At 34.8% G+C, this 16,433-nt stretch overlaps 1 protein-coding gene across 2 annotated transcripts in view; it reads right to left on the bottom strand.

Annotated features, from left to right (window-relative positions):
• Nucleotides 1-16,433, bottom strand: part of LOC113051717 (structural maintenance of chromosomes flexible hinge domain-containing protein 1-like) — a 40,884-nt gene that overhangs the window by 8,474 nt on the left and 15,977 nt on the right. For both annotated transcript variants that reach the window (XM_026215692.1, XM_026215694.1), the window contains exons 19-39: nucleotides 16,215-16,292; nucleotides 15,513-15,632; nucleotides 14,286-14,430; nucleotides 12,508-12,601; nucleotides 12,101-12,173; nucleotides 11,878-12,017; nucleotides 9,512-9,646; nucleotides 8,556-8,789; nucleotides 8,303-8,448; nucleotides 8,138-8,223; nucleotides 7,722-7,840; nucleotides 6,032-6,193; nucleotides 5,830-5,958; nucleotides 5,385-5,464; nucleotides 4,281-4,441; nucleotides 4,067-4,185; nucleotides 3,162-3,223; nucleotides 2,760-2,847; nucleotides 2,532-2,663; nucleotides 1,896-2,042; nucleotides 44-170 (exon numbers count right to left, since the gene is read on the bottom strand). In XM_026215692.1, coding sequence (XP_026071477.1) covers nucleotides 44-170; nucleotides 1,896-2,042; nucleotides 2,532-2,663; nucleotides 2,760-2,847; nucleotides 3,162-3,223; nucleotides 4,067-4,185; nucleotides 4,281-4,441; nucleotides 5,385-5,464; nucleotides 5,830-5,958; nucleotides 6,032-6,193; nucleotides 7,722-7,840; nucleotides 8,138-8,223; nucleotides 8,303-8,448; nucleotides 8,556-8,789; nucleotides 9,512-9,646; nucleotides 11,878-12,017; nucleotides 12,101-12,173; nucleotides 12,508-12,601; nucleotides 14,286-14,430; nucleotides 15,513-15,632; nucleotides 16,215-16,292 — 2,577 coding nt within the window. The remainder of the gene's footprint in view (nucleotides 1-43; nucleotides 171-1,895; nucleotides 2,043-2,531; nucleotides 2,664-2,759; nucleotides 2,848-3,161; nucleotides 3,224-4,066; nucleotides 4,186-4,280; nucleotides 4,442-5,384; nucleotides 5,465-5,829; nucleotides 5,959-6,031; nucleotides 6,194-7,721; nucleotides 7,841-8,137; nucleotides 8,224-8,302; nucleotides 8,449-8,555; nucleotides 8,790-9,511; nucleotides 9,647-11,877; nucleotides 12,018-12,100; nucleotides 12,174-12,507; nucleotides 12,602-14,285; nucleotides 14,431-15,512; nucleotides 15,633-16,214; nucleotides 16,293-16,433) is intronic.

Below are 16,433 nucleotides of genomic sequence, written 5' to 3'. Positions count from 1 at the left end.
AGTAATGTAACTGATATTGATTAGGGTGTGTCTGCTGACTAACCGTTGCAGAATCTGAAAGGCAGGGTGTATGCATCGATGGTAACCCCAGTCTGCCGGATCTGAGGATTGAACTGAAGTATGTACTCGGCTCCATCCACACCAGGACTGTTCTCCAAAAGTGCCAAATCCTACAGGACACAAACAATAACACCCATTTACCCACAATAAAAAGTTCTTCATTTAAATTGGAGCTCTTGAATGCAGTTTAAGTGAACCCATAGAAAGAGTACGCATAAAAAAAGGACCATTTTTAACTAGTTGACTGCTAGTGCAATGCTCTACTGTTTATCACATCTAACAATAATTCAATGTAAACCTTTTTTATACCAGTCCATTTTGTAATTTATTTTAGTTAACTTGCACAAATGTCTCTGGAACTGGAAGCGGGATCTCTGCAGTTGTGAATTTCATCTGAAAAGCATACATGTGTGTGTGTATGTGCAACTGCTGAATCCTGCGCATTATAAAAAAAGGGTCTATAACTTCAATATGTGAGCTTTAACATGCAAAATAAAATTAAGAGTTTCTCCATCCTGTTGTTTTAAAAATTACAATATTTACAGATGCACTATATTGGATTTTGCAGATAATTTTAAACTAATTTTGGCTGATACCGATATATTTTCTTTTGTTTAGAAACAAAAAGTCTCTAGTGGACAGAGATTATGAACAAATTATTTTTCATTTTGGTTAGTTTTTTAACAAAAACTTTCTTTTGAGAATTAAATAAAACAAATTAAGTTCTTTTATAATGAGAGTACATTGAAATCTTTGAAAATAACTATAAAGCAACTATAAAGCAATCCTTAACATTTTATTGAAATACTTAACATTTGTAGATACTCAAAAGCAAAAGAGTTGTACAAATTCTGAAAATCTTTTAGCGTTCCATGTATTTAAGTGTTCAATATCCATTTAAAACTAAAAACATTAAATATTTATATATATATATATATATATATATATATATATATATATATTTACATATCTCAATTACTTACAGTTTACAAGTGTCACATTTGTTTGTGATTTTTATTCATGTAAGCTATTCCTACTGACCTTTAAATCAAACCATAATCAGAAAAACAATCTTAAATGTGTTTTTTTTTGTGAACTTTACTTTCATTTTATTATAAGCAGGCCTAAAGCGCCCCCTAAGTAAATAAAAGGCCTTACTGAATGGGCATTATTACCCAGAAAAGGCAGTTGTTGCTACTGCTGCTCGTGCTTGTAACTGTTGACTCTAATCATCATTCAGGAAAAAGTTAGCTTCAGGAATGAGCACACTGCTGGCGTGACCTTATCGCTAGCACACCCATAGCACATGTGAGGTACACATATTATGGGTAAGGTGTATCAGCATATTTTTTATTCATTGCGATATTTGCTTTTTAAGCCATTATCGGACGATTTTGATAATGTTCCGATAATATTGTGTTATAAATTATAATATTACATTTAATATAATTAATATTTTAACCAATTTTATTTACATTTCCTTAAATTAACCACGAAAGCTAAATTAAAGTACAATTACTCAACATTAACAACAATAACAGTGTTGTTACTGTTAACTAAAACTATTAAATATAGTTTTCATTAATTTAAAAACCTATATTTCTATTTAGTTTTATTTCATTTAGTTGTAGTTTTAGTAATTTTATATGCGTTGACATTTTTCTTTAACTTTTTTTTATATTTCTATTTATTTATTTAGCTTTATTTTTAGAAAGGAAAGCAGATAAAAAAAACAAAATGACAATTTAAAATAAGGTAAAAATGAAAATATAAAAGCTATAAATCCTATAATAGTACCTGAATAATACTAAAACAACACTGACACAAACACTCACGGTAATAAGAGTCTCGCCGTTAGTGAGGCTGTATGACACGCTTGTAGCTCCATTCTCAAACAAAGGAAGCACCACATCTCCAGTACCTTTAACTGTAACAATCACTTTTCCATCTAAACCCTCACCAGCAGCGTTACTGTATTCATCCTGCAAAGTGAGAAACAAAGGATTTGGTCGAAATGTTATTGAGAATTCAGAAATAACAGGGGAAAAAAGTGCATTTTGCAGAAAAACATTGCATTACGGCTGCAAATGATTTGGCAGATATAAAAAAGATAAATAAAATATTAAATTAAATGATTCTTTAGGGTCTTAATAGAAGTCTGTAACATAGTTTGGCTAAAATTTCTCAAAGGTAGTGTAAAAAACACCTTTTTTTCAACACAGTCAAAAGCAGCTTTTTTCAGAGCAAGCCGTTTTGTAGCATTTTCCTTTAAATGTTAATGAGCTCTGCTGACCACGCCCCTCTCTTCGGAGCTGCTCTCTGAGGGACTGTTTACTTTAGCTGCATTCATCCAAAACTTTTAAAAGTGCATGTAGCATCCTATGACCCTTTTAAGCACCACATGAAGCCCAATGTTAACTTTATTAACTGTAAACATCCAACCATCATCTCTAGCAGAGACTGAAACTCACCATGATCTTCAGACTGAAGCTGTCCAGCAGTGTGCGATTGGCCCGAATGTTACTATTGGACACAACAGGAGTTGAAGGTGGAGTCTCAGGGGCTAATTTCACAGCTTTATTGGGAACGACATTTAGTGGAATCTTAAACAGAAACACAAATATGAATCCCAAAGTAAGCAAGAGGAAATAAAAGCAGCACATACAATAAACTGGACAAAATAAAGCGTGTTCTCTCACCTGCTTGCTGCACAGATTATTGATTTTGTCCAAAACCAAAAAAAACTGGACAACATACTGCCCTGCTAGCTCTGGAATCTGCTTATCCCTGAAAAAAGACATCAGCATTCGATCGAAATACAAACGCATGGGTCAAAACCGACAAGAATTACCCAAAATTATTATTTTTAATTAAAAATAATATTTTTATTCATACTTATGAATACATTTAACATAAATATATTTAAAAGAATTAAGGAAAAATATATAAAAACACACACAAACACATACACATACATAAACATACATATATACATCTCACATGCATGAGATTTTTAAAAGAATGCAAAATCAAATACAAAACTTTTGTTTTTAAGAAATAAAATATATCAAATATTTATTTTGATCATTTGTCTCTATTACCTGAAGCAGAAGCAGTCATCCTTTTCTGTGTCTTTGCGTTTGCTACACATCAGAGTCGTGGCCTAAGTTTAATCACAAAACATACCCCATTTACTCAATGGAGAGACCAAAAATACTCATAAGTGTCCATTTTTCATCTGAAAGCTGTATAAACAAGCTTTCCATTGATGAAGGGTTTGTTAGGATCAAGAAAATATTTGACGATATTTGCCTGAGATGCACCTATTTGAAAATCTGCAAAAAAATCTAAATACTGAAAAAATAATTACCTTTAAAATTGTCCAAATGAAGCTCTAAGTAGAGATGCTAATTTTAACCGGTTAACCGAACGTTAATAATTTTGACCGATTAATACAATCAGTTAAATGGTTTAATAACAGTAATTGATCAAAATATTAAAAACGGTTTGCTGCATGCCAATATATATTGTGAATATCCACAGAGCAGACACGTTTACCTGCTGTAGTTTGTTCAAGTTGTGCACAAAATAGACGCTGATTTTCAGCACTTTTACTTCGGCACGTCTCCGTCATTTCTCTCTCTCTCTCTCTTGCGCTGCACAACTGAACTGCGTTTATGAGGTGTGTGACAGAGATTAAGGTGCAGCAGAGATTAGCTCTCTTTTTTTTCCATTAAAACTTTGATGCGCATCGTCGCTTTTGTTTTTGCTTTTACAAATGATGATGGACTTGAGAAGTTTACACAAAAATGATCTAAGTGATAAAACAATATTTTGATATTTAACAGCGTAGGAGGAGTAAATAAGGTCTAAATAACAAAAGTGCATCACTTTGTTGTTACTGCTTAAGTGGAGTCAGTATTATATATTTTTAGGATATTATTAGTTCGTGGTACATGGGCTGAGAAATGAATCTCAACACATTTTTACAGATGGTGTGACTCACGTTAAAGGGTCGGAGATCGGAGTCTGATGCCGTGCCCCTCCACAGCAGCATCGAGAGGTTTGCCGGGGAGATGGTTTTCACCGGAGTGCCTTCCTCAGAGATCACCACCACAGTAAACACTACACACACCAGAAAATAAGATATGCACTCTATTCTATACTAATATTACAATATAAAAGAGGGCTGTCCTGTTCTTATATGCTTCCACACACACCTGGGAAAATGTCCCCTGCACATAATTTGGCAGCGCTGTCATAACTGATACTGAGCTCGACGGGTTTGTTGGGATCGGGAATCACATTTAGTTTTACTACAGGCCCAGGAATAATCCCGTTCCTGTTAGAAGACCCCCCAAACTCCAACTGATGCTCCCCTCTACAAAAGAGAGATGTAGATGATGAAAGTCAGAGTGTTTTTGTTAAGCAGGTACTTATGGCTCATGTATTGATATAGTGAGAATATGGTAAAAAAAAAACACTACTTGCATAAAACGATATAAATATCAGTTGTTATATCTCTAAATAATATGTCTTAGTAAGACCTTTAATGGGATTTACTTAGTTTTCTGATCAAAGCTCTGTAGTTTCAAAATATATAATGCAATTCAATACAATAATGATTAAAGGAGATGAACAAATAAACGTTTCTTTAAAAGCCTGATGATCATATTTGATGCTCGCATTTTTAACATGATTTTTCTATAAAATGATTTCTTGATAGTTAAGTAGACCCAAGTGTTAATCTTGAAATATTAATAACAATTTCAAAGTTATTTACTTTATGAAAAATTAGGGATGCACCAAAATGAAAATTCTGGATGCGCTTGGCAACTAAAGCAAAAATGTTTTTTTTTTTTTATAATTGTTTTAAATTATATAAATTAATTCTGTAAGACTTTTTAATCTAACTCAATAATTTAAAATATACTGAATAAAAATAAATAAATAAATAAAAAATTAAATGCCAATGAAATAAACACATTTTAATTAAAAGTCAAACAATAAAATCGTATAGAAAATATATATTATAATAATAATATTAATATTAATAATATTATAATATTAAACAGAGTCAGATATAACTTTCTTATTACATTTTTTTCTGCTGATAATTTTCAGTGGCCTGAAATTTCCGTGCATCTGTAATAAAAATCTGTAAATATAAAAGAAAATAAAAAAAAACCTACAAAAAAAAAGTCTGAACTATCATTCAAACGACAGAAGGAATGATAGTAGATTGGTTTATCAGCCGGACCATTAAGAGGCCTTAGAAATTTGTGCATCAAAGATAATAGAGTAGGCTTTAAATCTGTACTTACTTTGGACCACTTATAATTTCTAATATGAAGTAAGCTTTTCCTTCTGCATCTACAAACCGAGATGATACTGAGGACTTTATCTAGAAGAGAAAAACAAAAAGATTAATAAAAGCATTACTTCAGTTGAACTGTAGGATATTAGTTCTTAAGTAAAACCAAAAGCTTTACAGAAAGCACAACAGGAACTCAATTTAGATTTTGCTTTTTAAATTCCCACTGCAATCTTTTCCTTATCTGAAGCCATAACTCAGACGAGCGAGTTAAAAACTAAGAAATATGTTTCATGTCCATGCAATCATTTGTTTTTGATCATTCATAATTAGTTAATCACTCGTCACTTGTCATTTTAGTGAAACTGCACTTCTTCTTCTCACTTTTCAAGTACAGTCAAAACCAACTTTTTTTGCCATTATAAATCCACAGACCTCTCCTCCCTCGAATGTACCTTCAACTGTGGCGACAGAGCCTTCATGGCGATTGCGATCCGCTGGTCTGGTGAAGGGTTTCCCCATTCGTCACACAGCTGCACGACGAGCGGCGCGTCCAAGCCCTGGCCGTTCACCACCTGGAGAGGCTACAGAAACCAGCTTTACTCAAACTCTTCTCACCATGGAGCTCAGTGTTCGGGCTGTGAATGTGTGACGTACCATCTCCAGCTCCTTCAGCAACTTTATCTGTACCGGAGGTCCCGCAGTGACTTCCATTTGCACAAATTCATTCATTTCTTGATACTTGAAGCACAACTTCCTCGGGCCAAGAGACCCTCCCACGAAGCGGACCCCAGATACAGACAACAGTCCACTACTGGCCTGCAATAAATACACACACGCTAAAATGAAAATCAATGTGGTTTGACCGTGAACACACCTTGTAATTTATACCCCCACCCCCTTTAGCTAAACACTATAGGAATGGCCCTATTAAATCAGTTACATTTCCCCCAAATTGCTTGATTTCAGATCATTTTTATCTGGATTCCATTTTTATCACATTCCAGAAAAATCTAAATGCATGTCTAATTAATTGACATCACAAAACAATTTATAAAAACAGTTTGCTTTCATTTTCACCAAATTCTGTTTTATTTTTCCCTGTCTTCCATTTTTATTGTTCTCAAGTCTGTTTTAATGATTTAATTACATTTTAATCATCCTTAACCCAAGTCTATTTAATTGAATTCATAAAACCTTTGAAAAATGTAATAATTTAAGAGGTTTACAATAAAAAGTCCCTATTAAATATTTTATTAGAAAATTCTGTGTAGTCCATTTAATGATTTATTTATGATTTAATACAAATTCGGTGCTAGTAAAATATAGTTTGCTCTGTGTACTTTAATCACAAGACCTTTAACCTCATTATCTATTATTCCCAGGTGGAAAGTCAAGTCTGGCCTAAATATTAAGCATTTAAAATCACTTGCAACTTGGTCAGAAGACGTCTCAGTGATATGTTCCTACTCAAAGTCTTAAAATACTGTAAATCAATGCATAGAAGTGGCATTTACATGTATACACACTGTTTAATGCAGCTCAGAGGGACATTAAATACTTTAACCTGCAGTCACAAATGCATTTATAATGTTTTGATATTTTAAACATAAAACATTGAAAACTGATGTTTGAAAGTATTTAAAAAATGAAAAGTTACCTTAAATGTGAAATTAAAACCGCCAGTATGTAGAAGTGTTCATAAGTGAATCACTATCCCTCTGAGCGTGGAATTGATAGTCACTCTTTAATAATCTACTAAATACAGATGACTTCATTATAATAAAGCAATTAACCCTGTGAAGCCCGTAGTTTACTGAACTTTGAAACATTGTTTGGTGGAAGAACACTGTTTTTATTAATGTCTGATATAACTGAGGCGCTACAGCAATCTGTCGTTCCACATTAAACAGCGACAAAACGGCATTTATTGTTTGAATAGTGCAATACAGTGGATAGAATTTGAAATCTGAAACTTTGTTTCATATTAAAAGTACCAACACACAATTCTCATTCCAATATATTTGATGGAAAGCGCCCTTCGACGCTCCATTCATTAACTGAAAACAGGCGAGATTAACCGATTTTGGGGATTTAAGAACCGATATGATTATTTCGTAAAAATGAGATATCGATTAATATCTTTATTTTTTTACCAAGCTCTAGTGTGAAGACAGGCATAGCACAGATCCATGACTGAATGTTTAGAAGAGAAGTAACCAGAATATCAGATTAGGATCAGTCTTGTCTGACCGATAACTGATCTGATTATCGGTGCCGATACTGACATGAGAATCCTGTTCAAAAACCGCTGTTTTGTTTGTGTCTGTGGTTGTGTGTACAGTACCTGCCATTCAATGGCCAGAGCTGATTGATCCAGACCATCAGCAGACACACTCATATTCTTCACAATGTCATTGTTCAGACAGTCTGTCTTGTTCCCGTACTGATCAACAACTTCTACATCTGAAACAGAAATACAAGGTCAACATGTGAATGTTTTTTACAAACACAAAACCGGTGAAGCGACACAATTGGTTTAAGCAAAACCACACAATGAAAATACATATAAGGGAAAGTGGGAATTTTGTAATCACATCACGACTAGCTGATTTGAAGTCAAACCCAATTATGGCCAATATTTCCCTCTAATTGTTTTTCTTTCTGAGCAAAACGTTTCACTTTAATGTGCTATTTATATTTGATTTGACCATTGACACACATTTTGGGTTCCCTGAGAAACACTTTTAAGATGGTACTTACGTATGTTTCCTGACAGAATTTCTCCCATTTTGACAGTCGACTCGCTGAGGTTGACCCGCAGACGCTCGGGCTCATCTGGAAGAGGCCTTCAGAGACACAACAGATACGCTTGTGTTTAGGCATATAAAGAAACACAGACATACACATGATCAGTGTCAAACTTACACAATAATGAAGGAAGATTCAACCGTGTGATGCTCGTGGAAAGACACGTAGTAGAAATGCTCTCGCTGTGCTTGAGTCGGGACACTTAAAGGTGGCAGTTTTCCCTGAGAAAGCTCTTCTGCGTTTATATCTCCTGTCCAAGTCACCTACAGGAAACACACAAATACACAGATTATTTCCATACTGTGCACTAAATACAGTGCTGCTTGAAACACTACACAAAGAAAATAAAAAAACACAGTCAAACTCTCACTTTAAACTTGCTGGTGAGTTTCGGCTGAAAGGAAACCAGTCTATTGCCCTCATCATACAGTCTGAAGCGCAGGTTTCCTAGCGTGTCTCCAGCCGTCCAATCAATGCGCTCTGCGTTCTGCAGCACCATGACATCATCAGAGCCCTCTTCCTGTCTGTAGACCTCCAGACGGGATATCTGTGAGCTGGGCAAGACACGCAGCTTACGTTCAACGCAGGCCACTGTCCTGTGGTTCTACGAGGAAAAATGCACTTAATGATGAGGAAATCGAGTCAAACAGCTAAAGCAGTTAACAGATTAAACTGTTTAAATACTTTACTACTATGAAAGATTCACTTATATCTTCACTCTGGGTTATATTTCATTCATGAGACCAAAAATTTAATTAAGGAAAGATATGAACAGATATACATATGTTGAATTTTAATCTGAGTGGCTTTATTCAAAACAGCACGTGATGCAGATTATCTAGACGTTATACACACACTTTAATAGAAAAAGAAACAAACAAAAAAACAGTTCTGAACAATAACTGAACCTTTATTCTGAACAACACACACTCTTCTAAAAAAAATTTGTAAAACTGTTTTTAATAGTCGACAAATGATGGATAATTTTTAAACTGACACGGCGAAGAGCTCGCAAACATTATTGTGGCCTACAAAATAGTTTAACACTACAAATCAAACACTGAAACACTAAAATTAGACAGGACGTATCAATTATTAATACTTTAGATTAAAAAAAGAAATTCGGGAAAAAAAGTTTTTTTATTTTTAATTTCTTGCAAATCGAACAATACTGATAAAACACTGACGGCAAATGGTGATAAGGTCACTAATATAATGTAGTCCAATGTGTATCTGGATTAAATGCTGATGAAGCAACATACATACAGTACATATATTACCAGGATGGCTATAAATAATCTGAACAAGGAATGTACAATATCTTACAGGAATGTTGAACTTGGCAGTAAGGATCTGCTCATTGTTTATGGTCTTCAGCAGAAGTGGTTTGGTCAGAAGGACTCCAGATCCAGTGTTACTGCAGTCCACAACATCCACGGGCAGATCAGGGGCTCCCAGCAGCTACAAACAAGTGTGCACCATCTTTTGAGTCAAATACTTGTATTTGGGCTTTTACCAAGCAAATGAAATCCGCATCAACAAAACTGATCTTTACAATGCAGAGGAAACACAGAAGCTGCATTAGAAGTGTCATTTATATGCATTTACACACTTTTAAATGCAGCTCTTAACTTTTAATACATAATGTTTTGATATCTGAAACATAAAACACTGAAAACTGATGTTTGAAATCATTTTAAAAATGAAAAGGTACCTTAAAAGTGATAATTCTGAATACGTTTTTTTAGAAGGCTTTTTAAGGCCTTTTTAAGATCCGCGGAAACCCTGCACTGATTGAGTGATGACATGTTCATTCATGTTTATTTTGTGCTATAACTAGTTGTAAAGAGGAAAATGTGTCGATCCAGAACTGATGACACATTTATTACTCATATTACATGCTAAAATTTACAGAGAGTTGAGACTTTATTTCATATTAAAAGTAACAAAGCACAAAGCTTGCAATTATTGGATGGAAGGTGCTACAAATAATGTTTAGTGAAGTTCACACATCAACAGAGATTTAATAATCAAATGAGAAATCAATATTGTTGATCTAGCACTAGCATCTATGAAGCTGACATGTTTATCTCTAGTAGTGTAATTATGTTGTGTGCATGAAATAGACACTGACCAGGTCAGAGAAAAATCAATGAAACATCACTGTTAGGTTGCCATAATTTTGGAGCATCACTAATTAGCACAGAGCATAAAACTGACATCAAACATTAATCTCACTTTTGCAGTAATTTTATCAAGGAAAATCATATTGAGATAATTTAATACCCAGTCTTAGAGACCATATGTGCCCCTTGAGCACAAAACCAGTCTGAAGTCGCTGGGGGATATTTGTAGCAATAGCCAAAAATACATTGTGTGGTAGTGTTGTCACAGTACCAACATTTCGGTATTTGTTACCAATATCAGTGAAAATCTAAAGAAAAACACAAAAACATGCTAATTAAAAAATTAGGCTATACAGTAATTTAATCCAAACTGTGTACATATTTAATTTGAAAGGGATTATGAATTTTAAAGCCAAAAATAACAACCAAGTTAAAAAATCTAAATCAAAAAGCCCAGAACTGCTTTTCTGACGGATTTGACACAAAAATATAACATGCATATTTTAGATTCAAAAATAATTTTTAAAGCCTCTGGTTTGTAAAAATGGTAAATATCATCATGTCATCCAGTTTTTGTACCCTAATAAAAGATATAGGAGCATTAAATGGTTAAAGAAATTTAATTCTAATGCTCATTATATTATTGTTAGCCACGCTTATGTTGACGATTAACTACTCTAATAACAGCTTTTATTTCAATTCGACATTCAAATTGAAATATTTCATAGTATTCATAACCGAAGCAGTGTTTCCCACAGCAGAATATGCAAATTCATTCTCTGCCAGCAGGAGGCGCTTGTAGAGCGGAAGACAGAGAGAGGTTTTCCCGGTAACGGCTGTAATCAGATAAGCACTGAGCCTGCGCTCACAAACGCTGCTCAGGCATTACAGGCAAGATGACATCCACCATTTTCTGAAGAGAGTCAGTTTTCTTCAGAAATATAGTGATATAAAAACACCCGCACCGTATTTAGACTTTGACACAAACAGTGATCATGTTTATTCAACGAAGTCAAAGCCTTTTGTGGTCGATTTTGATATTTCCCAATGTACAGGAAACAGTTTGGTGCCTTTAATGTTGGCTGATCTCATGAGGAAAGCCCAACTTTCCGATAGCGCACCAAGAACCGGGTTGATGTGGTACTCGTAACATTTTTGTTCTTTTAGCACCAACTTGGTTCCGAAGTACGGGAAAAACTGAAAAACTGACCCTTATGACTGGTTTTGTGGTCCAGGGTCACATATACTTATTTATTTTATAAATTTCAGCACTTGATTTGATAATCGCACAAAGATATATCACAACTTCAACCAATTATGCAACTGCATTTATTTATTTTCATTTTAAATTCGATTTAATTATTGGCTTTTTAATCCACTCATGACCCCTAATTTTGGAATCCCTAGTTTAATATATATATATGTTTTAATATCTCTCTATAAAAACAAAACTCTATGTCCTAAATTACACATGAAAACATGTGTGTTGAGTAGATGTATGTGCATTCACCATATGAATAACACGGCTAAATGAGTGCGTGGTGTGTGTTTGTGGATGAGAGCTACCTGGCAGCGGACGGTGAGTTTAGGATGAGTGGTGATATTCTGGTACTCATCGTGAATCTCAACTTTGAAGTTTACTGGAGTTCGATTCTCAACGGAGAGCACATCACTGTCTGGAAACACCACGAGAGTGTGCGGAGGGCCTGGAAGATAAATGCCATCGGGTTTTTACATGCTGCTCTTACATTTCCTCTTTCTATTGCAGTCTCGGTGTTCTTTGTCATACCAGGTTGCAGAGCAATTTGAAGAGACTGTCTGTCCTGCTTGAGCCCGGGGATGTGCACCTTCACTGTGTGCATCTGTTAAAAATGTCACACACATCCAAGTTTGGTGCTCACAGCGTCAATGCAAACATAAAAAAAAACTTCATATCATTCTCATTATACAGTATATGTTGGTCACACAATCACTTACACCTTATCGGTCAAATACATTCCTGACCACAGATTAAAAAAAAAACATTTAACATACAGAAATACCCTTTTTTTGTTCTTATCTTATTGCTTATACTTTGATTAATTAAAACACTCGTTATTACTGGTTAACTCAACGTTTGTGAATCATGACCAAATGTGATTATTTTTAAACTTTTCCCATAGCGATACAATTATTATTAATTAAAACACTGCTAACCTTGTTCTGACGACTGATCTTTCCCATGGCCCTCACGTTTCTGATGACACAAGTGCTCCCAAATGTGATCCCCTCGTAACTCAGCTGCAGTGAACTGATAAGAGAGATTTTACAATCAGAAAAACACACAAAAAAAAATATCCTAAGACAGACACTCACATTAACACACATATGAAGTGAATACATCATGCAATTATTATTTAGATACCACATGATTCTCTGCCAGTAAAAGGGTTACAAATAAAACCACAACAGAATTAATCGCTGCACATCTAATGCTGCGTTCACACCAAACGCGAATAGAGCATCTGGCGCGAATGATTTCAATGTGAAGTCAATGTAAAGACGCGTTTACGTGCGTCTGGAGGTCTCGCGGCGCAAATGAGGCGTTTAGCGCGGCGCAGTAGATGCGGATTGGCCTCATTCGTACATCTAGTTCACGTGAATGACACGAATTGAAGGTCTGGCGCGATACACGCGATACGCCCATTACGTGCGAATGGTGCTTTTGTGCATTAACGCGTTTGACACGAATTCGCGTCAACACCTGAGTTGAAAATTTTTCACTTTGCCATCAATTTGCACTACGTTAACCAATCAGGAGCCTGCTCAGAAGTCACTCTTTCAACATGGAGGAACGCCTGATGTTGTCAGTGAGCAGTCAACCCGAGCTATATGACACAAGTATCATAACAAGGAAAAGGACCTCGCTTGGAAGAGTGTGTTGTAAATACACATTTAACTTTTGAGTCACGTACACGTTTATTGACCCGCTGCCTTCCCGCAGTTTTTTACAACTATTTCCCCCCTAATATAGCCTACAGCTACTTTGCGCTAACAAGATAATGTGTTTATTTAGAGGACGTGTGCAGGAAAAAGTGGAAAAGCCCCAAATGCTCGATCAACATCAGCCATCTTGCAAACAGACAACCGTCTAGCACTTGCCCCTCCCACAAGTGGATTTCGCCACAGACGCGCGTCAATTTCGCTTCAAACTCTTGCTTTCTACGCACGTCTATTTCGCTCTAGATGCAGGAATGCTTTCAAAATGTTCAAGCGGCAAACTAGATACTGTAGATGCAAATTTGACGCTATACTCGTGTTTGGTGTGAACGCAGCCTAAAACTGCAGTAGCACCATTCCTGTTTATTAAAGAACTGGTTGAGTGAATAATTCAGTGACTCACATATACAGACAGTCACTTAAAAAATATTCATAAGCTCTCAAATCAACTCAATATTGTTTCAGGTGCACAGTTTCTGCAGGTTTTATGAAGGAAAATGAAAAGCTTTTTAGGAACATGCAATGAAAATGTAAGGAAAAAAACGAAATATCAGCAAGTGTTGCATTACTTTCAGATCACACTGCAAAAAAAGTGATGTTCTTCTGCAGTATTTTGGTCTTGTTTTCTAGTGCAGATGCCTAAAGATTCTTAAATCAAGATGCTTTTGGTTGAGATGGAAAATAACATAAGTTAGTGTTTTAATTGTCTAATTGTTCTAAGAATTCAGTTTTCTTACTTATTTCATTTTAAGATTTGCTATTGCATTCATAGTTTGTTGGTTCGTTTTTTGGAATTTGTTTTCAGAATTGTCATCTGTTTTGCACATAGTGTCAAAAACTAACCCATTATGCATCATGCATAACCCATCAAACACTGGTTAATAGCAGTATAAAGCAATGACCAGCAACAGGAAAGGGTGGAAAGTCCTTAAATCCATTGTCAAGACAAAGTTAGGACATGTCTACAGAGCTCGAGTTTATCCACTTTGACCTACCTACATTCCAGCTGGGGTTTAATGTCACAGGGTGGTTGGGTGAGATAATCAAACTCATCCTTAAAATCTAGAGGAATATTGAAGGGAACGCCGACGTGGACGGGAGAGGGAGTGACACCTAGAACAAAAGACTTCGCTTCACCTTCTGTTGGAGAAACAAAAAGAGACAAAAAGAGAGAATTTAGCAAAGCATCTGACAGAAGTCAAGTCTGAGACACTACTGTAGTTATTATTAATATTTTGTATTAGTATTTCTATTTCTGTTTTAATTGTAGTTGAAGATTTGTTCTGTTATGGTCATTTTTATTAATTATTTGTTTTTATTAAACGTCTATACGGTTTTTATATATATTTTTTTTTATGCTGCGTTGGCAACTAGCTTAAAATAGCCTGTTTTATTTCAGTTAGTTTGAATACTATTAACAAAATTATCAAGATGGATGGTTTACATCTATATTTTTTAACTTGAGCCGATAGTTTTTTTTTTTTTCATTGGATCAAGTAAAGAAATATAGATGTGAATCATTACCCTAATATCTTTTTTTTAATTGGACGAATGAAACACTTTGCATCTTTGTTTTATTCGCACCAACAAGATTTTAACATTTTGGAATAATTTATTTATACAGCATACTTTTATTTAGTCTTACTAGTAAAGACCTTTTTTTATTTAAAACCAAATTTAAAAGCTAAAATACTGAAAAGCTTAAGAAACATCTTATTGAATGTGTGTTGATTGTGTTGTTTGGACTGTAGAACTATGCAGTTGTTGCCTTTAATTTCACATGGTCACAGTTAATCTTTTAACACAAGGCCAGTTCTCTGTAGTTTCAACCCAATTCAAAAACAAAAGCTAAATGCCGATTTCTGTACCATCTATGTTTGTATTAAATGTAGGCTACTAACTGTGCAGTTACTGACGTTCATTTCAGATGATTGCGGTTATCGTTTAGAATAGTAAACAAGTAAACATCTTGTTTATGTATACTTTCCTTCTTTCTAGTTTGTTGCTTAAAGAAAAATCATTACCGGAATCGGCCAATTTGCTTGTAAAAAAAAATCGGTATCGGTATCGGTATCGGCCATGAAAAATCATGATCAGTGCATCCCTACAATATGCTGCTGCTCACATATTTTGAGCTTTGTTTCACCACTATGGAAGGAGCACAAGAGTATATCAGCATTCAGCGGAGATGTAAACAGAGCCAGTGTGTTTGTGTGCCTTACCTTTAATGGAGAACTTGAGGGAGTGGTTGGGGAGTCTTTTTCCAGCCCATTCGCTGGCAGGGTTGTCACTCAGCATGGTCTGCAGATGCAGTGTGTACTTCCCAAGCTTACTGAGATTCCCTGGAAGTGAACACATTGATATAGTATTCTGTGAGAAGTACAGCGACCCCAAAAACTGTACCAGTAAGTCCTCATTTCACAAATAAAACAGACAAACAAAAAAATTGTCAAAACACTGACAGCAATACTATCAGTTAAGCAACTGGAGAAGTTATTTTAATAAAATAGCTTTGATGTAATTATGTTGTTTGTCGATAGATTTACAGAAGAAAACTGACCACAGATACGCTTTTGGAGTACACTGACAATTTGACTAAATTATAAACATTAATTATCAATTATAAGCACTTACATAAGCACTTACAAACACAATAGAACAAATAAATATAACATTGAATGGAGTGTATAAATAAAACACTGTCTTCACTGTATCAATCTAACTTAAAATAAAGTATTACCCTGCCTCTCTCAGCTTACAATGCTATAAATGGAGAGGGATTTTGGATTAAACACATATAAATGTCTTTATTGTATCTCCATTAATATGCTTTTGTAATCACCAGTTGCCCTGTTGATGGACATAAATATGGCGAATGAATGGAATCGAATATGAACACATTATGATGATTCGCTGATTTTTACCCATGGGCTTGAACCAGTATTCCCACTTGGATGAATAAGCACAAATGTAGGAGTTCGTCTGGACGTCTCCTTTAGGACCTGAAGGAGGAAATGGATAAAAATACTGTATGTCACAAGCATACTGTGCATAAACTTAACAAAAATATATATGAACAATCAGCATATATATATATATATATATATATATATATATATATATATATATATATATATATATAT

The sequence above is a fragment of the Carassius auratus genome, chromosome 32, assembly GCF_003368295.1.
Source record: "Carassius auratus strain Wakin chromosome 32, ASM336829v1, whole genome shotgun sequence".
Taxonomy (NCBI): domain Eukaryota; kingdom Metazoa; phylum Chordata; class Actinopteri; order Cypriniformes; family Cyprinidae; genus Carassius; species Carassius auratus.
This window is presented reverse-complemented; position numbering and strand designations above follow the sequence as displayed.